Source organism: Corvus hawaiiensis, chromosome 5 (genome assembly GCF_020740725.1).
Source record: "Corvus hawaiiensis isolate bCorHaw1 chromosome 5, bCorHaw1.pri.cur, whole genome shotgun sequence".
NCBI classification, from domain to species: domain Eukaryota; kingdom Metazoa; phylum Chordata; class Aves; order Passeriformes; family Corvidae; genus Corvus; species Corvus hawaiiensis.
The window spans coordinates 8,658,125-8,682,938 of NC_063217.1; the positions used below are offsets into that span (position 1 = coordinate 8,658,125).

The 24,814-nt window shown below is 37.9% G+C and overlaps 1 protein-coding gene across 6 annotated transcripts in view; it reads left to right on the plus strand.

Annotated features, from left to right (window-relative positions):
- Nucleotides 1–24,814, plus strand: part of NSD2 (nuclear receptor binding SET domain protein 2) — a 99,759-nt gene that overhangs the window by 44,639 nt on the left and 30,306 nt on the right. For all 6 annotated transcript variants that reach the window (XM_048303013.1, XM_048303011.1, XM_048303012.1 and 3 more), the window contains 6 exons: nt 11,512–11,677; nt 15,266–15,432; nt 15,803–16,294; nt 19,322–19,466; nt 20,482–20,559; nt 22,011–22,129. In XM_048303013.1, coding sequence (XP_048158970.1) covers nt 11,512–11,677; nt 15,266–15,432; nt 15,803–16,294; nt 19,322–19,466; nt 20,482–20,559; nt 22,011–22,129 — 1,167 coding nt within the window. The remainder of the gene's footprint in view (nt 1–11,511; nt 11,678–15,265; nt 15,433–15,802; nt 16,295–19,321; nt 19,467–20,481; nt 20,560–22,010; nt 22,130–24,814) is intronic.

Genomic DNA, 24,814 nt, shown 5'->3' on the forward strand with positions numbered 1-24,814 from the left:
TTGCATCCATGACATTAAGTAACAGGGCAATAGAGCAGCTCTTTTTCAATTTGCTACCTACTCGTTTTGCTGGATTCTCTCATAATAATAGACATGGGGATCATGGACTTCTGTTACTGATTGTTATATAGACTTCTCACAAACCTGATCTATTTGTATTTCAGCTTAGCCAGTTCTAGTGTTGTTCCACATATTATAGAAGCCATTCCAGAATGCTAGTTCATGGTATCATCCTGTTTCTGAACTGCGATGCCCTTTGGGTTCTGCTGTTTCTTTTTGAGAATTAGGAACCAGAACAGTAGAGGACATTCAAAATACAAATGTCTTGTGAATGCATACAGTGGCCTGTTAATGATTTCTATATTGTTCTCAATTTCATTATTTTTCATTATAACTAATTGTAGCGGGTTGAGTTCTAAACCAGGCGGAAACACCAATTAAATGTAGTGGTTTTGGTTCAAAATATTCATTACTTACTTATTTTCCTTCTGTGAGATAAGAATTAGGAGAAAAGCAAAGCAGGCACCAACCTTAAACAGTTGCAGTACAATGAAAGAGTTTTATTACTAATAGAATTAAAAGTAAAGAGAAAATAACAAAACAAAATTAAAGCAAATTCCCCCCCCCCCCGCCCCCCCAGCACTTCTCTCCTTTTACCCAGCTCACACAAGGGATAACAGAACATGGGATGTTAGTCAGTGTTCCAGTTTTTGAAAAGTCTCTCTCTTATGCTTAAGGAAAAAAGGGTTTTCCTTCAGTTGCACGTGGTTCCCAAACTGCCACTAACAGCAGATCCGCCCGGAAACAAACAATCTGCTGTGTGTAGGACATCTCTTCCATGAAAAATCTCACAGTTCCTTCACACTGCAAAACATAGGCCATCACATGGGGTTATTCATCTTTTTAAGGATAAGTTCGTTTGGCCTGCACACAAAGGCTTTTCCTTCGCCACAAGTCTCTAACAGCCTCTTACTACTTCTATATAGCCTGGCATAGGCACTCTTCACAATCTTCACAGGCACACGAAGATACTCCATCCCCCCATGTTCTTCAAATGGATTAAAGAGACAAACAGTTTGTGGTATTACAGTTTCTTACCACGGCATGCAAGAAGGTTTCTTTTAAGCTGCGCGCCAGAATCGCGGCACCGCCCTCTTTTCTCCCGTCGCCATGCTCAGCTCCGTCCCACGTGACTCACTTCTCTTTCTCTCTGACTCTGAAGCCGCCATGTTGAAGGGTGTTCTTGTTCAGGCTTTACGGTGGGGAAAGCCTCGCTCCCTCTGTGCTGCTGGCTGCGTGGTGTCCTCTTCAGTTCAGCACGGAGTGTGCTGGCTGCAGACAGGAGGCTCTGCCGGCTCCGCATGGAGAGGAGAGGGACCCACCTGTCCCCAGAAGCCGCGCTGGATGGGTTTAGCTGTGAGCAGTCCATGGCTGGTTTGAGCTGTGGCAGTCCATGGCTGGGTTTAGCTGCCTGCGGCTCTGGGACAGTCCCCCTCAGTGACCCAGGGTCCGTGCCGCAGCATTGGGAAAGGGGGAAAGGGGCAGTGGCCCCGGCCCAGCCCGGCGGGGCCGGGAGGCTCGGAGCCCCCCCACCTTCCAGCAGGCGAGCTCCGACCAAAAGGGAAAGTCCCGCCTTCCTGTGCGGTTTAAATATGTAAATTGTGAGAAGCGTAATTGGTCTTAAAGACTGTCCATCAACTCAGGGTCAACCCAATACACTAATACTTAGCATATGATTGATTGCTGACTGCCTCTGAACATTGAGCCAGGTTTCTGTAGAAAAGAGCTGACCAGATGTAGCTAAGTCAAATTCGAAGAATGTCAGCATCTCTTGCATTGTTTCATATTTATCAATCATTTGTGAATTCCAGAGCTTCTTCTATTTTATTTTGGTCTTTTGGGCATTGTGGTGGACATGACAGATGAAGTAAAGCAGTGAGCAAGCCGTCTTTGGAAGAGCTAACTTGCCTTTACATGTCAGCAGCAGATGGTGTTGAGAGATTAATGGCAGTTTCTGGTTTTATAAGCTGACCAGATTTATTCTCAGTCGTTGCACAGGTAATGTCATGATTTAAATAATTTAAATCCCAGCTTTTCCTCTTCCTCCTCCTGTGTTGACAACTACAGGTTGGTTTGGCAAGGAATTTGCTGCTTGTTTTCACTGGGCTTTTTTGTCCAAGATATGGCAAAGCCTTTCTGTTGCTCTGCTCAGTGTTCTGCGTAACTAAATGCATGTCTAAGTCTTCCATGTAGCAAAGAGTTAGATATACAGTTCAGGGTTGTGTTACTTGGATGGATTTACAGGAAGATATTTGGGAAACATTGGTGATCTGTACCACGTGTAATTTCTTGCCCTTATAGCCCCCTTTTGTCAAGAAAGAAAGATATTTTTTAGTAACCCTTCGGCAAAGTAGAAAAAGCAAAATATTTTGATCAATCTTGGAGCAGTGGTTTCCGCCTCCTTTACAAGTTTCCATGTTCTAGGGTGGATTTCATGTAGGGCAGATGAACTTTAGGACCTCCAAAAGAGGTCTTTGTTCACAGACACTAATGTTATGTTTGTCTGTTACTGTCTTTCATTATCTTTCTATTATAAATAAATAAGTCCCACTGGGCTAATGTTTATATTTTTGCTTTTTGGGAATACCTTAAGTACCTGCAGGAGTTGTGCTCTTGTGCATTATAGAATGGCACTAGCTAAAACTGTAAATTGTCAATAATAAATGAATTCCCTTCTCAGAAGGACTGTTTGTAAAAATTATTATTTTGGAAGCTCACTGGAAGAGGGAAAACTGAATCTTGTTTATATATTTGTAAAACAAGCCCTGCTGTGCTTGTGTGAGAAAGGGAAGTGAATCTGTGACCTCATAGCAGCAACTAATGCTAGAAAAGCTGGATTTTTTCTTTTTTGCTGTTTTGTTTGTTTGGTAAATAAATGTCAGTGTGAGTGTATGTTGTGGATGCTTGTGATGAAGTGAAACAATTTGGGATCTTAGTTCTGGTGGAATTGATGGCACTTCGGTCATGAGCATCATGATTTTGTACTGTAAAGACTTCCCTATTTTAATATTCATATGGGGTTGGGGTTTCCCAGGTTTTCTGTGCATTTTTATTGCTGAAAATAAGTGATGTTTCAGGAATAAGCTTCAGCATTGCCAAGTCAAGATAACATCTATCTGTTCAGGATTTTGTTGGTTGCCTTCCCCCCACCAGTCTCAGGCTTATTAACCACTGATTTGGCATTTCATCTGTAGAAGAGGAGGAGCTACTAGGTATATGTAACAGCACAACCTGTGAAACCTCTCATGCCTGCAGTAAGTGTGGGAATTAATTTTAGGGGTCTCGTCTCTAAAGCAAAGTAGTACTTGGACTATGTCAAAATATTAGTTAACTAACAGAGCCCCTTTATGCCAAATCAGTATTTGTTCTATTTAAGCATAGTCAGCTGCCTTCAGAAGTGTTCTTGTTATTAAAAAAAAAGGTAGAGATAAGTCTCTGCTTTCACCAGAAAACGGTGTCCTGTAAATCTAGTGGCCTTTTGGCAGCGCTATCTGAATTTGGGTTTTTCTGTTTTCTATCAATATTGGGATTCAAAACATGTACTCATGCTGTCCTGGATGTTTATGAGCTGCCAGGAGGAGGATACCTGTTCAGAAAGTGTCTTGGGAAAATTCTGTAAGGGTGTAAAAGAGTGCTAAAGATAAGGTCCTGATACAGATTTTGGTGTTGAAGAATGTGAGACCATGGTACATGCAACTAACAAGCTACATATGGATATGGCATTCTGAAAATCTGTAGGTATGCTGAGATGATTTAGCTCTCACTCTGTTATCCTGTGTGAAGTTCATATGGAAATTGTTCAGAAATAATAATTTCTCATGCCAAAGTTCCTCATGGATCTACAGTTACATTTTTACAGACTTCTGTAGCATCTTGTATCCACACTGACTTATATACCCGGATACCACATCAAAAGTTTAAGCCTTTGAGGGTTGTTGAAGGTTAGAGACACAGGATGTAGGCAGAAATCTTTTTCTAACACTCAATATAAAAGGTAGGCTTATTCATTCTGATCAAACATTATCTAGCTTAAATTTCTGAAACATGGAACCTTTCCTTAATAAGCCAGTAACTTAAAATTTAAGAGATCATCTAAATGTAAATGCAGAAATTCAGTAAAACAGCTGAAAGAAACTAATCTCCACATTTTTAAGAAAGACAAGGATTGGGAAGTGTTCCAGAATTCACATTTTACTGAATCTGTGAGTGATTGAATCTGTTTCTCTTCAACTCTTTACTCCGAAAGAAGAGTTGTGTCCTAGTTACTAAAATACCATGTTATGTCTGAAATACTTGCGTGTGTAGTGTTTGGGTAAAAGAGGACTGCTGATTTGAGTAGACAGATTTGCCTTTAAATGAAATTGTTTCATCTGCTAGAGACTTGCTAATGAGGGAACCAAAGCCAGAAAAAAAAGAATTGAAATGGAACCAGGAGTTTAGTGCTTGATTTGAAAGACAAATTTGAACTTCTGTCTTGTTTTAAAATCCATAACCTACATTATGAATCCCTGTCTAAACTTAAATAAATTTTATTGTCTTTTGTTTGCTTTCCCTCCTGGAGGGGAGGGTCCTGCATGGTGATACTCAACCTGCTGTCCACAAACTACTTCAGATGATTTTGTGGGACAAAATGGTGGTAACAAACTTACAGTCCTACAACTTAATGTGTGGTTTCAAACAGCCTCAGCCAGCACAGAAGAGTTTTCAGATCTGCAGTGATTTTCTTCAGCATTTTTTGACCTTATTTTATAGCTTTACCATCTAAGCACATTGAGGGGAAAAAAAAATCCTGGTTGTGGCAGGAAGATGAAAATATGTTGTATTCTGCGAACATAATTTTTCACCCTGCCAGATTTGACCCCCTTTTAGTGATAGAAGAAATTAAGTAAGTGGTTAATAATAGAATAAAGTGAAAGATAACTGAGGAAATACATTTAATGTAATTGCTCTCAATATTGAATTTGGAAGATTTTAGTTAAATCTCCAGTTTGTTATAAAACAAATAGAAATCTGAAAAACTTAACAAACCAATTTAAAATAGAGTTTGTTTGCTTTTCTGTTTTGATGTAGACATTTCATGTCCTCTTCCCTCTCAGAAGTCTTTACCTCACTGTATATTTTATGAGGTTGTTGCAGATTTAATTGTGCAGATATGGATGCAGTGGCCTTTTGGGAGCTGCAGTCTCTTGAATGCTCTGTTGAAGTGTCCTCTTCTGTTTTACTGAAGATGGATTATAAAACTTTGCCAGTTCACTGCTTCTTTCTTTATGTTTCCTCTTCCTTCTCCATTTTGTAGTAATAATCCCACATTTTCCCTTAATCTTGTGAGGTTCTGGTTTACTCTTTACTCTTGTGCCTGAAACATTCTCTCTGTAGGCAGTGGTTTGCCAAGTATGTAATTGCACAGCATTCATCGATTACGTAGTGAACAGAATATAACAAGTGAAAAAAATTTTAGTTTTATTTTTAATGTATTCAGTTACTTGTCATTTACTATCTAAATATACTCCCCCACATCCCAGAAGGTGGGAGCTATTTGGATAAACATAGGGCCTCTCAGGCCCTTTGGGGATAAACAGATTTACTATAATGTGTGAATTATAATCTAAAAAAAAATTAAAAACCACTTAGGCAGTCAGCGTTGTGAGGATACTGTATTTTTATAGACAGAATCACTTAGAATGAGCACTGGCCATTTCTTAACAGACTTAAGGTGCTGCACTTTTTATTTGAAGCAATAGTACACATTGAGTTTGCATTGCTTTTGATCAGCTGTAGTTGTAGTTTCGGGTTTTGAAGTGATTTGAGTTAATGAGATTTTTGTCGTCAGACACAGACTGAGAAGCAGCCATTTCTCTGTCTGGAATGATGGGGCATCACTCTTTGGGACAGTAGCTGCATCCCTGGGTTCCTTTGGCTGAAGATTGAATGTTGATTTATCTTTGGCATACAAAATTCCTGAGTTTTTCACAAAACAAGAGCTTTTCTAAGAACATAATTGTTATGTCAGTTTTTTGAGGAAGAAAGGCATGGGATTGTTGTCTTGTTACTTTGGTTTTTTGTTTTTTGGGTTATAGTGTCCTTAGTCATTGGGGAATTCAAGTGCAAAAATATTACAAAAATAATCTGTTCTGTTCTGTGGCTGCCTTCTCCAGACAAACCAACCACCTCTCCTGAACCTCTGAAAGGAATGAAGTTTTTTCTACAACCATTTCCTTAGTTATCTATCTGTGCTGATAGACAGGCAAGACAAGACAAAACATTTTCACTTTTATTTTCATTACACAAGTCCATAAGAGATAATAGGAGTTTTAGTTGACAAAGCACAGCATTAGTAGATAGCAGGAACAGAAAAATAACGTGGGTTTGGTCAGCAAGCAATCTTAGCTTTTTCCATAGTAAATCTTGTTGCATAGGAAAGAAACAGATTTGACTAAGTTTGTATGTTCTAACTTTGATTCAAAATATATTTTAAATGCATATATTCTGTTTAGGGGCCTTGATTATTTTGGTTTAGTTTCTTCATAGTGTGAGTAGCTTGGTTTTTATCCTGGCCTGCAGCTGGACCTACAGCAGTCTGTGTTTGTAGCAAGGCCTTCTGTTATAGTGAAAGTGGAAGTTCTTTGGTACAGAGTGAAACTGAGTTGAAAATGAAAACAGAAAGAGAAATACCAGATCTCTGCAGCTTAAGCTGTTCAGTATGTACTTCCAAGTTATGTTACACAGAAAAGAGCATTTACTGTCTTCACTTGTCTTAATAGTTCATACTTTTTTGTCAAATATTAAATTCTTGTGATGTATTCTTCACCAATTCTCAACATTGTTCTTTATATGATCCCTTTGTGACAATTCACAGAGGATGGTTTTTTAATAGTTCCTGTAGCTTTTCACATTTTTATAGTGAAGTAGTAGCTCTTTGATGCTCAAGGTAATTTGCAGTAATTTTGAAGGGTTGTAATTCCTTGCATATGTCTGCACATGAGCATATTCACAAGAAATAGCTGAAATACACAACACCGAGTACTTCTTAAAGGGATAAAGTAATCTCAATGTGATACCACCTAATAAGCCTTCTAGGTGTTATCAAAAAAAATTACCTTTGTCCCTTGTTTACTAAACACTCATCATGGTGTTTTCGTAGCAGAGTCTACAAACAAACCTAAAGCTCTCAGTGCAGTAAAGATGCTCTTCTTAAATAAGTTTGGTTTTGGTCATTTTAAGATATTTTTAAGCTTTGAAATGACCTATTATTCATGGTGTGTTTTTGTCTCATTCGTTAGGCAGATCAGAACTAAATGGAAGTTGATTGGATTCTTTTGAGCAAGTGTAGCCCAAAGTTAATTAAATACTAGTGGTTTTGATGGCCAAGGCACTTCTTCGGGCTGGTAGAATGCTGACAGCAGTGTTGTAAATTCTTGTCAATCTGCCTGTCACTCATTGCTTGTGAAAGTGCTGAGGGAAATGACAAAATCTGTCATATGTTAAGGGAAGAGAAAAGGCATGTTTAATTTGTTTTATTTTTCAGTCCTTCTCAGCCTATTGCAGCTGCTGGCCCAGATGAGTTTTTGTGGATGCTGGTTCTCTTCGAGGCGTAATTTCTCAAAGGAAAACTGAGTTGCTATAAAGGAATTACTCAATTTTCACACTCCACATCCTCCTGGACAAAATAAACTTCAAATCCATCTAGATACCTTTTCAAGCAATTGTTTCATTACTCCAGAAACTTATTCCAGAAAGTCAGGAATTTCTGTGTCTGCCATACTGAGTAGTGCAGAGCCTGTGGAATGACCTGCGTGTCCAGTGTTAGGACTGGTCTGTGTCGGAGTCATCACCTCCTCACCTCAGCCTTGCCCCATGTATGTAAATTCTCTGCAGTCTTGTGTTTTGAAAGGGGAATAAAAACCCTCAGATTATTTAAAGTAGAAAAGTAATCCGATCCCAGGCTGTTTTCTTCTTACGTTTAGCATAACTGGTTAAAAGTTTGGGGCTAGGGTGACTGAGGTGGGAGTTCCCTCAGGCTGCAGAGCTTCCCTATAATTAAGGAAGGAGAGGTGGAGGAAATTCTGCAATTAAATGGTTTTAATTCTGGCAAAACTGCAGTAAAAGTTAATGGAATGGGGCATATGCAGGGCAGTCCAGACTTACTTAGCAGTGACAGAACCAGAGGGTGTTCTGTGCTCCTGTGCAGCACAGGAAGCCTGTTGACATTAATGGATAGGAGATCTAGTGAGATCCTACTAATTACAAGTGAGAACAATTTCAAGAAATAAAAAGTCATGAAAAAGACACAAGGAGCCAAAATTTGAGGTGAAGGTATTTTAAAATAGTTTGATTTTGTGTAATCTTCCCTTGCTTTACAGTTGGGCTCTAAACCAGGAGTCTTCTATCTTAATTTGTTTGCTTCAGTATCATCACCAGAAGAATTGGTCAGGTCTTGCAGAGGAGGTGTTCCCTGCCTTCTGGTGCATTCAGACAGCCCACCAGGACTGTGCTTCCAGTCCTGCCTCTCCATCTTCATGGGTGCAGTCAGATGCCCTGTGCTGTCTGACCACATATTGTTAGGAGTTCAAACTTCCCTAAGTAAGAATTTCTGTTTTCTTCTGGAGGAAAAAGAATCTGCAAGCCAAATTACTTTTTTTCTATACCACTTTGTAACTTGACAGTGATCTCCTATTCTTTAAAATTGCAGAGAATACAAGTGTCTCATAAAGAAGCTCCAGCTCTCATTGTATGAGAAGATAGATGCCATCAGGGGACTGGGTGGCAAATTTGTTTTGAAATTATTTCTTTCTCCCCTGCCATTAATAATTTAAAAAAACCCTACCTGGATACTGAAGTAAAATCTGTACATATGACTGCATTTGGTTTGCAAAAATGTTTCTGAGAGGAAGTATTGAAGAAATTGTTGATGTCCTACAGCTGCATGTACAAAGTACATGCCAGGAATTGCACCTCATTGTCTACTGTTAAGGTACCTATTGAATACATCAGAGCAGTTCCCAGAATGAGAAAATCAAACTAAACCAGAATGGTGTGGGAAAGTAAGATGGAAGTGAGCAAGTTCATGGTGGTATTTTCAATAGGTTTTTAAAGAACCTCATATGAGAGCTCTTAAAAAGTAATGGATATAGAATTCTGTGCTGTATTTTGCCATTCTTTTAAAGTATGAACGTTTTATCAATAGAAGAAAACATAAATGCACCAAGTCTGGCATAGATAAACCTTGCAGGTTTTGTCAGAGCCTGTCATTTTCAAGTTTTTTATCATAATCCAGTATAGTAAAAGAATTCTGGGCATTTTTTAAATTTTGTGAAGCACTTGTAGACACATTGGAGTGCGATATTCACTCCTGTACTGCCATCCCTTTTAGATTATGCTGCAGTAAGAAGCACTGCTAGAGCCTTTTCATTATTCCAGCCAGCTCCCTCTCAGACTGGAGTCATAAATCTTCGTAGCTTAGTTGCACTTTCTGAAGAATACAGGGAGTCATAAATTAAAAATGAGCTTCAGAATCCTGCGTAACTTTCGCATTTCTGAAAAGTTGACTCATTGAAAAAAAATTCATCCTACCTCTTCAGTTGAAATGCTGAAGTTGGTCTGTGTGTGTAAGACCTGCCCCTGACATACGAACCTCTGAATTTTTAGCCTTTAAGCATAAATTTTCACATCATGTTTAACTGCTAGAAGGAGCATTTGATTTTTCACATCTGCTTGGAATCTTTTAGGTCTGTTGAGAGTGCTGGACTTGAGGCAAGCTCGCAGGAGGGGTTTTCTGACAGAGAATCTTTAGTGAGCCAAAAAACCTTGAGACACGGGAACATAGCTGTAGCTGGAGTCATATGAACCGAGTCTGAATTCATCAGAAAAGCTGAATCACTGGATGAGTAATTGTCCCTAGCAATCAGATGACATGGCTTCATGTATGTTTACCAAGCAGAGCTTTAAAAGCTTTTCAGGGAAGGATTTCTGAGTACGTTAAGTTTTAGGGGTTTTGACTAGATGTACCTCTGTGTTTAAGTTGCAGATAAATCTCTCTGAAGTTGCATCACATCAAAGATTTTAGTTTGTGTTTGGAAAATAATGTTTAATTACTTACAGTGCTATTTTCTGGGTTTGAAAATCTGTACAAGGTGAAGTGATCTACTCTGATTCAGCGTAATGCTCCAAGTACTTGTTTCTCAGTTCTAGATTTCTGCTTTCTTAACGGTCTTCTTTCTTTCCTCTTGCCACTTCTAATTAATTTTAAAGCATGATTTTGCTCCAGCCCTAACACTGAATCCAGGGAAAACCTGAAGCTCCAGTCTGCCTTCTGAATGATGAGCTGGTACTACACAAGATGAATGATACATGCTGCATATAAATTTAGTACTAGAAAATTAAAAAGGAGATTCAAAATATGTGATTTTATAAAATATGTGGCATGTCTGTGATGAGACCCCTTCTGTGCTTTTCTACAGAGTTAGTGCTTACCTAGATAAAGGTACGCTCTGTTCATATCAAATAGAACAGATGACGCCAAAAAGACAAAATGCAGCTAACTCTGTGAAAGGTTTTAGTTGGTGAATAGATGTCTGTGTTGCTGAACTTTATGATATAGTAAAAATGTCATAGGAGAACACAAAACTCCCTTGCCTTGAAGTGGAAATAGTTCCATAATTGTTTTCCAGTATCTAAAATAGCTTTAGAGCATGAACGGAGCACTCACAAACTTTTATTGCTAGAACTGGAAGAGAAAAAAGTCTCACAAAAGGACGTGGGGAATGGTTCATGTTACAAGTTCTCCATATGTGAAAAAACAGCTGAAAGCTGGAGGGTTTGGGGTTTTAAAACTGGTTATTTATGTAGTTTCCAGTCAGACATAAAGACAGTATTTCAGTCTGTTCTAGTCTGGGGGTTTTGTTTGGTTTTGTGTTTTTGAGGGGTTTTTTTAAATCTAAGAGTACATTTGTGTGCATAGCACTTAACTTGATTAATAATATTCAATTCAGAGGGAGGTTGACTCTTCCACATCTACATCCAGTGCTCAGGTAATGTATTTAAAGTCAAAGTAAGCCTTTCTGTTAGTCTCTCCGGAGTTACTTGAAAAGATAAAGGCAAACCACAGCTTACTTGCCAATATTTCTAATTAAACTAATTAAGTCTAATTAAACTGGAATGTGGATTTTTTTCACTGCTAGAGAACAAAAGTTATGACTTAAAGTTTTTATTATACATGAAATGCAATTATTGTATACTAGCAAACATGACAGCACTTTATTCTTCTGAACTATTTCTTTTTTTCCTCCTTCTATTACGTAACACTGTATTTTTTCACATATAGTGAGAGTGTTTAACAGAATATGAAATGTGGTTTGGCTTTTTTCATTCTATTTTGTAATCCTGGTGCATGTCTGAAGAAAGATGATGATCAGTTTGGCTTTTTTTTTTTTTTTTTTCTTTTTATCTTTTAAGGCTCTTGCTAAGAGAGATCCAACTCAAAGTACCATCAAAGAGGAAAAAGTCCATCTGTTGAAGTATAATATAGGAGATCTAGTCTGGTCAAAAGTGTCTGGTTTCCCATGGTGGCCATGTATGGTTTCTGCTGATCCTGTTCTCCATGCCTACACTAAACTAAAAGGTATGTCAGTGATGCTACAAACATTCAAGTTTTTTCATGTATAAATAATGGTTGCTTTGGAAAAATTCTGTTCTTCATCTGTTTAGTTGATGAGCAACTTGTTGTCAACAGGAATGTTAAAATCATGTAAATGCTATTCTTGAGCATATAGCAGTGTGTCTTTTAACTCATGGTTCTCTGAAAGATACCAAAATTGTGATCTGTAAAACTGTGTGGAGTCTTGCTAAAAAAAAAACCAAAACCTGATGGTGTTTTCCATTGTTTTTGTGGAGATGCTTGGAGAATTGATACAGGCTAAAAATTTTATTAGAGCCGATGAGAATTAAATATTCCTGATGATTATGGTGTACTAAAAGCAATCCATAATTCAGGCAGCTAAATTTTCTCTGATTCACAGAGTCAATACTGTTATCTACAGACAATATTGGTTGATTTTAAATGCAGGAACTACCAAGTGTAAATGAAATTTTAGGTATGAACCTGTACAATTTCTTAATCTCATTTGCACCTTTGTTCTCTGTTCTGATACCTGACACTTTTGAGGCTTAGTAGCAATAAATATTTAGAGTACACATTAAGAAAGAGTTGGAAGGGCTGAAGGTAGTGAAGTGTTGGAGTGGATTGCCCAGAGAAATGGTCTGATCTCATTCATAGGAGGTTTTTAAGAACAAATTAAATTAATATCTTTAGGATTATAGCTACATTCAACATTGGTAGTAAACTAAACGGCTTCTTGAGAACTGTGTGAATCATTCATAATAAAATTGATGGAATGGTTATTGTTGACTCCTCAGTCAAATTTTCCTTGTAGCAGTCTTTCAGAGTTGGGATCAGGCAGTCCCTGTCATTTTTAGTCTTTGGATTATTAGGTCTATTATGGCATAAAGAGCTGGATTTTGAGAGTAGTAGAGCTGTTTATTTGTTCCTAACAATTACTCTGTTCCTTGAAAGAAGCAAGGTTTCAGTTTCATTATCAAGAATGTCTGTGGTAGTTCTTCGTCAGAAACTATAGAAACAGACCCAGCAAAACCCAATACCGAATGTCTGAATGCAACCTGTGGAGCACGAACAGAAAGAAGAGCCCATACACTTTGTAGTGTTAATTTCTCTCACTTTGAAGTAATGTGGATGATGGTTATTTCTCGTATTTGCTCTGGAGTTGGCTTGGGCCTGCCTTTTCCTTAAGGAGTTTAGTCTGGGTCTGGGCAGCCATCCTAACTGCTAAATGCCACTCTGATGTGTGTATTTCCATCAGTAGGTATTTCCAGTCTTACCTTACACCCACTGTTTATTCTTGAGGCATTATCAAAAGTCTCCTCTTGCAAACAGAAAAGTTCTTTTATCATGGCGTTGTAGAAATACTGAGCTAAGTCTGTATTTCTCATTTCTAGGCTTAGGATCAAGTGTTTATAAGCAGTCTGAATTTCTGGATGTTGATACTTGATTTGATCATTCCAGCTGATTAGGCTTGATGAAAATTAATAACTTTAACTTGCGGGAAGTACATTTTTGTGTAAGAAAGCGTGTACTGAGTCAGACTAAAGCTCCATCTCATTGAATATGCTGTCTCTTGCTGTGGTCAACCACAGATGCTCAGATACAGAGAAGCACCAGAGAAGTGGTGGGGTCCCAGAACACTCTCCCAAACTGCCAACAACTGGTTATTTCAGGATTCTGTGGGCCAAAAATTTTGTTTCCCCATGTAACAGCTGTTAATGAATGCCATTATTTTATCTAGGAACATTGGTACAAATTGAACTCTCAGAGGATACCTGAAGATTCCCCACTAGGTTCAGTGACTCTAGTGGTAGGCACTATTATTTAGTCTCCTTAATTAGGCAGTTACAGCTGTCCAGCATTACACTGCAAAGGGAACATAGTGTCTGTCTGTCTGCTTGGCAGTGGGCTGTCAGCAGATCTTTACAGGTGGTTGTAAACGTAGTCTGTGGCATCCTGGTAAGATACAAACATTAGCCCTTATTTCATCATGGACAGATTAAGTAATCAGATCTCTGTAGTCCCTACTTAAACAACATTTTCTTGATGAGGACAAAGTAATTACTGTGCAAGAGAATTGTTTCTGACCATGCAACACTGGAACATATATTAGACAAGTGATTGGATGTGTGATATTTACAATCCCAAGACTTTGCCTATGCCGTTCCTCTAGATTCTCATATGTGATCTCTGATGGTCATTATTGTTCTTGTAGTTCCCATACATGTTTGTATATATATGTGTATGTTTGTAATTGTTACAAAACATTACATATAGAGAGAGAGAAAGAGCAAAGATTTGCCCATACTATTAATTAGGTTGATTTCATATTACCCTTCCAGATGCCACATTTTGCAACAAGATTAAGCCCCTATTAAAATAACCACTGGCTGAATCACCAAGAAAAGAAAGTTCTTTCTAGGCCTAGAAACCCCAGTAATAGTACAAGAAGCAACCGGGTAGATGTATTTGCTGATTATGCCTGAAGACATGCAGTGTATGAATAACCTAGAGGAATCTAGATCTAGTTCGAAGACACTTGTAACAGAGAATTGTGCCTGTTACTTGTTCCTATTGCATGTCCATCCTTCCCTGAGTTCCTCTGGTGTCCAGTCTACATGTTGGATATACTGATGTGGTGACACTGGAGGAACCACAGATACTGTAGGGAGCAGAATTGATCAAGCAGGATTAAATTTGCAAACACAGAACTGCAGGTCATCACAACTAAAACCTTTTCTATTTCTAAACAAGACCTTAATTTGAACACTTAGACAGCAATCTACAAGGTGTAATGAGCAAGGTGTTAGAGGACATCTTAAGTCTGATCTCTTACCTCTTCCTTTTAGAAATTCATTGTTAATTATAAACACTCTGATGAATTTTGAATGTGGTGTCTTCCCCTTCTCTGTAGAATAGCTGAGACCTTTGGAAGGTACGATATGCCTGTATTGTACCACAGTAAGACAATATTCCTCTAGTTTTTCTAGGGAAAAAAAGGGAATGTTTTTATTTTTAGAAGAATAATGTTTCGTATTTAGATTTCAAAATTGTTCTCTTATCCTTCCACTCTCCCTTCCCCCAGCCAAATCCTTTATTGATTATTTTGATTCCTGAAAAATCTTGATTAACATGAAGTTGTGATTGCAAGGGTTAAAAATAGCTGAAGTATGTGTCTCTGTTTAAGAATATTAAAAGATAAAGTTTAGGAGACTCAGGGGGAAGGCTGAGTGCACAAGCTCTCCAACCTCTGGAACTTTCTCAGTGTTCATTGGGAAATGAATAGTCAGTGCATTTTCAGAAACACTCAGACCTACATGTAAGTTAATAGATGTGAAAACTGACAGGTGATTGTAACTTCAAGTTAATTTATCCAGGCATGTTCTTGCTGGGAATTAGATGGTTGGGCTTTTGGGTCAGACCATATATTATATCTCAGAGACTTTCAGTCTGGTTAAGTGGGTTTTTGAAAGGTTATCCAGTTTTACTATGCTTTTGTTATGGCAACTGTAGCAGCTTACAGACTTCAAGTCTGAAAGTGCAGAGAACTACCAGAGTTGTATCTTTAATACACGTGTTTTTAATTTTCAGGACAGAAAAAGAGTTTTCGTCAATATCATGTTCAGTTTTTTGGAGATGCCCCAGAGCGAGCCTGGATATTTGAGAAGAGCCTGGTGCCCTTCAAAGAAAAAGACCAGTTTGAACAATTATGCCAAGAGAGTGCAAGACAAGCCCTCACTAAAGCAGAGAAAATAAAGGTAAGACGTTACCAAACCAGGCAAGATTTGTAGCTTTTTTTTTTAGCGTTACAGGTATGTACAAGTGTAGCAGATACAAATAGATATTATAGAAAGCTTAAAGACAGCTTGTTTCACTGGAGCTTGCAGTCTTACATTTCATTTACAGATGCAAAGGATGAGATGATTTACCACTGTTACTCAGAAAAATTAGTACTCTTCTGCTTTGTCATGGATTTATGCACAGTATCAGTACTATCAAATGCAGCTCCCTTTGAACTCTGAATTACAGATCTGTGTGACACTTACTTTCTTGGAATTGTTTTGTGTTAACGTCGGCATTTTGAAATGAAAAGTGAGCAGATTCCTCACACTGTGTCTCCTCTTGCAGATGCTAAAGCCTGTGTCAGGGAAGCTGCGGCCACAGTGGGAGATGGGTGTGAAGCAAGCCAGTGAAGCAGTGGGCATGACAGTGGACGAACGCAAGGCCAAGTACACCTTCATCTATGTCAGGGACAGACCTCATCTTAATCCTCGAGTGGCAAAGGAGGTTGGCATTGCTGTGGAACCCTTGGAGGAGATGGATGAGTCATCCTACTCAAATGAAGAAACCACTCCAAATCTGAAATCAGTGAAGGAGTCTGGCATTCCTAGCAAGAGGAGGAGAAGGACATCAAAACTGTCTGCTGCTGATGATACACAAGAGAGCAGTCAGTTGGAGGATAAGAATACTACTCCTCAAAAGTCATCTGAACAGGCAGAATCCAAAAGAGGGATAGGCTCCCCTCTCAATAGAAAGAAAACTCCAGCATCTACTCCACGAAGCAGAAAGGGCGATGCAGTATCTCAGTTTTTGGTCTTTTGTCAGAAGCACAGAGATGAGGTTAGTCTCTTTTAGCTGTTGTTATTGTTGATTGCCTCTTCTCGTTTCTGTACTTGAAGAAACTTCTTTATTTTATTAAACAAAACTTAGTTATTACTGCACAATCCATAATATTCTGGGTTTGACAAGGTATGCCTGCATCAAATCTTATTCTAGACAGAAATAAAGAAGGGAATGTAAGTGAGCAATGTAAACACGATGGTGATGCTGCCTTTGTACTTCAAGCACAGGTTGTGTTAGTATCTTCCCACATAAACTAATAGTCCTTTGTATTAGCCATATTTTTTCTTTAATGTATGTACAGTATAATAGGTATGGATACATTTATGCTCAGGCAAATATAAAAAAGATTATGCTGTTTATGGCAGTCTGCTTGTAGATAGCTTTTACATTCTTTCTGCGGACATGGCTCAATTCCTTCTGGGTGTTCCATTATCTTTGAACAACTCAAAACCTCCTTTACTTATTTAGAATGTTTTGCTGAGCTTCTGTGAAAGCTGCAGATACCTCTAACTGATCATCAGGGCAGAAGAACCTGTCTTCCCTTTGTCTTGATTGGAATTGGACTGGCAAAGTGAGGAAATACCAATTTAGATATTTATGCTTTTTGCCTTTCATGTTGCTTTTAAAATGGCAGGTTTGTGCCATTGGTGAAAGGTGGAGATTGTACCCAGTCTAGTATTTGGAGTGTCCCCTTCCGTTAGGCTTATCTGGTTCAACTTGCATGGCTTTCACCCAGAGTTTGTTTTGTTGGGTTGTAGATGTTCTGATGCTTTAGAAAGAGTGATAATGTTGGCTAAAAAACAAACCTGGTTTTGAGCTACTTGTATTGGTGGCATTGGAGAATTTAGTTTATGGCTGTCTTAGTATTTGCATGTAGAAACTTAGAAGAAAGGAAAATTACAGACCCAGAAGAGGGTCTCTGTTCCCAGTCTTGAGAAGGGTGGAAGTGAAAGGGATCACTGAAGACTTCTCTTTGGGGCCTGTAGTAATATTGAGCTCTCTTAAACTTACAGCCGTTTTGGCTGTGTCTTGCTTGGAGTCTGGCTCCGTGTGGTAGTAGGATTCATACATCAGTTTGATTTTACTATTATTTAACTGCTGAAGAACGTTTTTAGTGATTTAAGAGGCACACTTCCCACATCCCTGAGGGAGGTGCGGAAAGCTTGAAGCGCTTTTGTGGCTGTAGTGACGCATTAAGTATTTTGTGCTGTTACCAAAGGAGTAAAGATGTAATTTGTACTGTTGGCATTCTTATGTGCTTCCCCTGTGAAAAATAGAAGCCTAGGAAGCATTGGAAGGGAGTGTCTTAATTGGAGATAAAGGTATGATTCAAGTGAGAGGCAGACAGCTACACTAATCGCATTAATTGATTTGGGCCTTGAGTTTGTTGTGAGGAAAATTAAGGAATAAATTCACTAATATAGAGACTTTGGAGAAGACTACTGAGCATTTTCCTTGGAGGCCTTATTTGAAAGGGTCCCTTCACCATTAAGAATGATGGGTGTCTTTTCCTTGTCATTTCACAGTACTCCTAGTAAGATGAAAGTTATTATTATTCTTGTTTTGTTGAGACTGGAGGTAGTGTTAATGTGTGTCTCATTTGTCTGAGTAAATCTAGTTATTTCTTGGAGGATTAAATAGCTCTGTGCCCTCATTGAGCACAATGACCTGTACATTTGTGACAACAGTCAAAATGGATGCTAATTTCATTTCCCGAAGAAGTGGGATTTGTGGGAGAGGGTACCTTGTGGGTTTATGTTCCTCCCTTTAAATAATGTGAAACCAGTTGTTGGATTTTAATCAAACTGTGAGTAGAAGCTACCAAAGGTAGTTGTACTCCTCAAGCCTTATGCAATGGATTATTCCAGATAGAAGCAAGACAATTCTTAGTACTCTACTAGGAGAAAAATTGAAGCATGGATTTCCATACTAGACACTGACTAATTCCAATGGAAGGAAGGTACTGCAACTATTTTAACACCTGGAAAAGCACCAGTCACACTTGCATCCTGTTTGATAACAGGAAATGCAGTTTTAAGACCCTAAATTCTAAGTAATTAGGTTTAATCATTTCACCTTATCAGAAAAATTGTATTTCTGTTCTGTTGAATGGTGTTACTCTTTGAACAATTGGCTTTCTTGACCTAGTTTTTATTTTGCTCTGTGTTTTTGGGGTATCGGTTGCATCACTCAGATAGGATTTTGGAGAATGCTGAGTAATAAGGTGAGAAGCATTGTTTTTAAAGGTACTGTTTCATTTCTGTACAAGTGTAGAGTTTTTTGACTTGTATGATTAATCAATTATGATCTTCCTTAAGTAGAAGTAGGGGTATACTGAAGGAGTTTGGGAAGATTTTTTCTTTCTTTTTAATACTGGATTTTTTTGTGTGTGTTGATTAAACTTCTAGAACTCTATTAAACTCCATGTTGATGGATATTATGTGTCCTGCTTATAACATTAAAAAGATGCACAGCTTGTGAGTTCCTAGTGTTCATATGCATAATACAAAAATGATGAATCAATACAGGAAAATGTTGCATTAAATGCTAACTTGTGTAAATCTCTCTGCTGAGATAGAGGTACTGGGTTCTATGATTAATGAGTTTTGCTATGAATTTATGGATTTCTTTCTAGGCAAACGTATATTCCAGTATTGCTTACCTGTCGTTTGTGGATATAGATTTAAACTTCTTTGAGAAACAATACACATTTTTTTGAATGACCACAAGACAGGATTTATACTTACTCCACTTACTCCATTTTTTGAATGTTAAAATGTGAATAGATACTTCCAAAATTAGTCTTAATACTTCGGAATAAGCTAGTGGAATTTTTTTTTTAAGACGCAGATAAGTGGTTATTCAAAACAAAACTGGATACAGAAGGTTTTATTCTAGTTCTGTCTACAGCAGAAATACTAGATAACTTGTTTGTATCCAGTTTTCCAAAGTGATGGAAGTATGTACACCATTCTTTCCAATGGTCACCTTTTTTTTAATTCAACCCTATTTCTGCATGTATAGGTGGTTGCTGAACATCCAGATGCTTCAAGTGAGGAGATTGAAGAACTGCTCGAATCGCAGTGGAACATGCTTAGTGAAAAACAGAAAGCTCGCTATAATACAAAGTTTGCCATAGTGACCTCTCCCAAATCTGAAGAAGACTCTGGTAAACGTAAAACTGTGCTAGTGTACTCTAACTAAATTTGATATACATAGTGGCGTTAAACTAAGCACATATTTGAGACCCTGTAGGGAAAACAGCTTTCACTGTTTTCCAGTTTTAATTCTTGGTGTTTGTGCCAATAGCAAAGGAATGCCAATGGTTACAATAAACGCAACCCATGAAGTCTACATTTCTTGCTCATTGTTCTGAAAAGTTGTTATATGTAAACCTTCTGCTGTTTAGACATTGCTGATGTCTCATTCTTCTTCTGCCCATAAGCAGCTGCCATTGCATCCACTGCTTGTTACAAAGTGGATGGTGGGAAGGGAAGATGAAGTGTTACTGCTAGTAAATTTGAGACGTTGTTTTTATAGAACAGTTAGAAATGGTTTAAAAAATTTAATCAGTGCTACACCTTTTCTTCATATATACCTAAAGTGTATTACTTCACATCATCATCAACTCAGGAAGAACTATTCCAAACTTTATTCTGAAACCTTCATCCATTTGGCATTTTGTTGTGCTACTCAAAGTTTTTAGGACTTTGTACAAGATTGCAAATACTTTCTTTTTTTTCTCCTTTTATTTTTTGTTGCTGTTTTCTGGTGTTTGTTTTTGATGAACAGTCTTGATTGTTTTACGAAATATTTGAGGGGGTTTGGAGTCACTTACTTGAGAAAGGAGGAGGAAGATAGTTTGCCATTTGCATGAACTTTATCAAATTTACCTAGGTATCATTTTTCAAATTTAAATGGCTTTACAGCACTGTAAGAAGACTTACTATGGAAGTATTAGAAGCCAACAGGTGCTGCTTTGGGCAATGACAAGAATGAGAGGGAGTGTTTGAAAGTTTGTGAGACTTGGAAAAACTTGTATAAAAAATGGCAGTCAGTTTTGTTAACTGTGTGTGTGTGAAATAACATCATTTTGTGGAAAATTGAAAAGTTTTTAACTTTAAATTTTAAGTGTTAAATATTTGGATATCAGTTAAAAAAAACCACATTCTGTATCTCTCAAGGTTCATCATTGAAGAATATTGGAGAGGCCAAACGTAAAGTGTTTCAAGACTCACCTAAAAGGAGATCAAGATCCAGAAGTAATTGAAATTTGTGTTGTGTGCAAATAGCTCATCATTATAAGTAGCTATTGAGTGTATTTTTTTATGTAATCGCCCACGTATCATAATCTCTTTATTTTATCTCAGATGTTGTCTTCCTTGACGTTAGAACTTTAATGGATCCCAAATTAAATATCTTAACACTGTAGTGCTGAATTTTGTTCACCTTCCTCAGTGTCATATTGCAAGAAATGTAATTGAAATTGTACCTGTACCAGGTGTTTCTAGTACATATATTGTGTACATTTATAGTTACCTACAGATGAAAATATGTCAGTTCGATTGTTCCCCATCTCAAATCCTCTTATCTTAAACTTGGAAGATTATTGTGGGGTTTCTTTTGCTGGCTTTTTGTAAGTAGCAGGTTCTCCTGGAGCCATTTCAGTCTGCTTTGTGGATTCAGAATATGTCCTAGATTGTTTAGATAAATCCATTAATTTGAGAATGATCTATATTTTCAAGTTGCTATATTTTTAATATTGACAGATATTTGTTCCCAATGGAATAGAATGCTTGTAGCTGTAGGACAATTTTCAGTTACCGTATTTGTGCCCCTGGAGCTTGCAATTTTCGTACTAATAATATTCTGTAGCTTCATAAACTAGAGAGTACTGGAGAGTGTAATTATGTTGTCATTTCATCTTGATGAAACAGACCACCTCCCAAACCCTCATCTGTCTTTTTGAGGTGCAAACAGTAGTGGAACCTGTGGCAGGGGTATGTAGATTACTCACTGACCCTTTGTATTTAGCAGCTGCTTGAACTTTATAGTGAACAGTCATCTAAATACATTAATAATTTGGTGGTCTAAAATGGCCAACGTGGTTCTGTTCATAGGATTCTGGTTCATAAAGGGAAGGGATCATAATGGTCTCCTGTAAAATACAATCCCCGTGTTAGAGTCTGGAATTGCCATACCAGAAAGAGAATTAATTTGTACAGTTGGTGATATCTTGTCTTTTTCAGAGGCCCCTTAATAGATGTCACCAGTGTCTTCATCTGTATGGTTTGGAGAACTTAAAGTAGGCTTAAGGAGGAGACTAAGAAATTAATTTTGGTTATAAGACACTGTTACAAAGTGGCAGGAGAGTTAAAAGCTGTATAGATCAATCACATGCAGTCTGACTTTATGAAATAAGTGTTGGGCAGTAACATCCAGACCTTAAACTAGTGCTTTTATAGGTAGACTCATCTTTGTAAAATAACTTGAGTATGAAGCAGTTGATCTGGATGTGTTCTAGAGTTAGTCTTCAGCACCAGAAACCAGACTCTAAGCATTAAGAGGTCATCAAACTGTATTAATGTTTAACCATGTTTTAAAAATAATGACTGAAAGAAAAGTACCTTAAATAACTAGATCAGTTCAAAGTAATTTCAAAGTGGGTTTTAGATTATTTTTCATGTAAGTTTCCCCCATCCCCCATCCCAAGGTAATTTACATGGAAATAAAAGAAACCAAAAAAAGAGGACAAAGGAGCCTACAGAAGATTTTGAAGTTCAGGAAGCACCTAGGAAAAGACTCAGGATGGATAAACAGAATAATCGGAAGGTAATTATGTTGTTGGTTTGTTGGGGTTGATTTATAGCAGCACCAGTCACATTGCTGTAGTTAAGTTTGTCAGCATTTCCATTTTCAGGATTAAAAAAGAATGTCCATATATCATACCAAACTGTTGTCAATATTCAGAGATACATGTGAGCTTACCACTGTGGGATTTTTTCCTTTGGTTTTGAGGATAGAGGTATGACAAGTTGCACTTGCTGCTTGAACTGTTTCCCAAAGGAATGTGCAGAGGGAGTCATGACCTCTCTGTGTTGTTATGCTTTGTAGTTCTTTTCCTTTCCTCCTGGTTTGGAGTTAGTTTTACCAGAATGTAAAATAAATACCTTTAGTCAATAGTTACTTTAGACAGAAGAGAGGAAAGCAAGTGTAGCAAAACAGAAAAACTACTTTTCACGAACTGGAGGGCTATAGGACATTTTAGAGTGGCATGCTGACCCATTTCTTGGGTTAGGGAACTGCAGTAAATGGATATTTATGCAGTGAAAGTATATTTATCACACAAATCACAGGCTCCTTTTCTGGTTAGCTTGCTTGTGAGAATGAGAATTTTCCTTACATAGGTCACTATGTATGTGGGCACAGCACAAATCTTGGGGAGACTTAGGCACAGGTTTATTTAGTTGTGCATGTAGAGCAGTGAAGTTCATGGGTTTTACTTGTGTGGAAAGCTTAGCTCACACGTATGTTCAGATGTGTTATTGCAGTATCATACTTTAGTGTGAGTACCACAGACCTAAGCTCAGAACTTCAGTGGTACAGCGATCAAATGAAACAACCTAATGGAAGGAGAGGTAGTGGATTTATTTTTTAAATGAGTTATGGAGGTCTTATTTGTAGGTGTCAGTTTGTTTGGTAGGCTGGTTATTTTGCTACTTCAGTTGATATTGTAGATATTAGGACAACTTGTTGACTTAGAGTTTAATATAAAAAAATAAATACAATTTCAGATAGGCTTAATGAGCTGACTAGCAAGGGACAGAGTTAATTCTTAATGTTGTTACCTTTGCAGAAAGAAGGGCCAAAACTGGTTTTTGCACTTCTTGCCATAATGGTTTAGTCGTTGCATATTCATCTGATTTTCTAGGATCAGTTTTTCAAACCTTTTTAAACTTCTCTAACTGATTTGAATACATTATAATACACTAGATCTATGAAATAATGAAGTTTACCTATTATAATTAATTCCTACTATAAAGTCCTTGTTTTGACTGTTCTAAAGTTACTTTCCTGTCCCACCAGCACTTGTACACTACAATTAGCCTACATTCTCGGAAGTAGGATGAAAGGTGGTTGCAGTATAGTTCATGCATGGGAGGTTCTGGTATCTTTGGTGCTGTGGCATGTGAATGTATCAGCAGGAAAATAAATAACTAAATAAGGTGAATGATTCCCATAAGATACATAGCACTAATGACACTGACTTTGTAATGTGCATTTTAAAAAGTGTTGTTCTCTCTCTGGTCAGTTTATCAGAACTGCTTACAAGGGGTCTGATGTGTGTAAATATTGGGTAGTTTGGAAACTCTAAATGCATATAGCAGGGTTTCTGCTCCACAGAAAGGTCAGATACGGTTTGCAGTTTGTTTTAGGAATTATCTTAGTCTTTTTCCTGCCTTCACAAGCCCAAGGCACTTCTAGCTGTATGTGCTGCTGCTTAGTAGAACACTCAGTGAATGACAGTGAAAATATCAATGTAATGATTCAAAAAAGCAAACACTAACCATACATATTCTTTCTGCTATTCCCAGTTTATCTGCAGGCTTTAGTTACAATCATTTTGGATAGGAGGAGCTTTAATTTCATTACATTTTACTTATTGCACAAGAGTTGTGGGTTATACTTTCCCTTTGTCCTTAATTCTTATTTACAAAATCAGAATGTTTTCACATGAAGTAACCAAGTTATAAGTACCCATATGGAAGTTTTGAAAAAACTAACTTGTTCATTGTTGCTTTGATGATGTATATAAAATGCACATTAACAAAATGGGGGTTCTGTAAAGTGTGCTTTAAATTTAAGAATGAACTATACTGTACATTTTCACAGAATCACAGAATCCTTAGGATTGGAAGGGCCCTCTGGAAATCATCCAGTCCAATCCCCCTGCCAAGACAGGGTCATCTAGAGCAGGTTACACAGGAATGTGTCCAGGTGGGTTTGGAATGTCTCCAGAGATGGAGACTCCATGACCTCTGTGAGCAGCTGTTCAATGCTCTGCCACCTCAAAGTAAAGAAATCTTTCTCATGTTGAGGTGGAACTTCATGTGTTTTAGTTTATGGCCATTACTCCTTGTCTTGTCACTGGGCACCACAGAAAAGTCTGGCACCATCCTCTTGACACCCTCTTTTCTTTCATTTTTACCCAGAAGTGTAACAGTAATCTTAGAAAACTGATGCTGGGAGCCTCCAGTGGCATTGGGGGTGGGGCAGCTTAGTCTGCTTGGAGCTCAGTAAAAGCACAGCGTGCCACATCTGTAGTACAATAGCCATTCATGTTTATTTTTACGAAGGAAATCAGTTCTCTGGCCTTCGAGGTGTTCACCTGCACATCTTTCTTTGGTAAAACTGTCAGATGAAGACTGTGAAAAAGCATGTAAATCATTGGAAATGCGTGTAAAGCCTTCTGTTCAATAGAGTTGTGCTTATTGATCAGATGAGCATGTGTCAGGG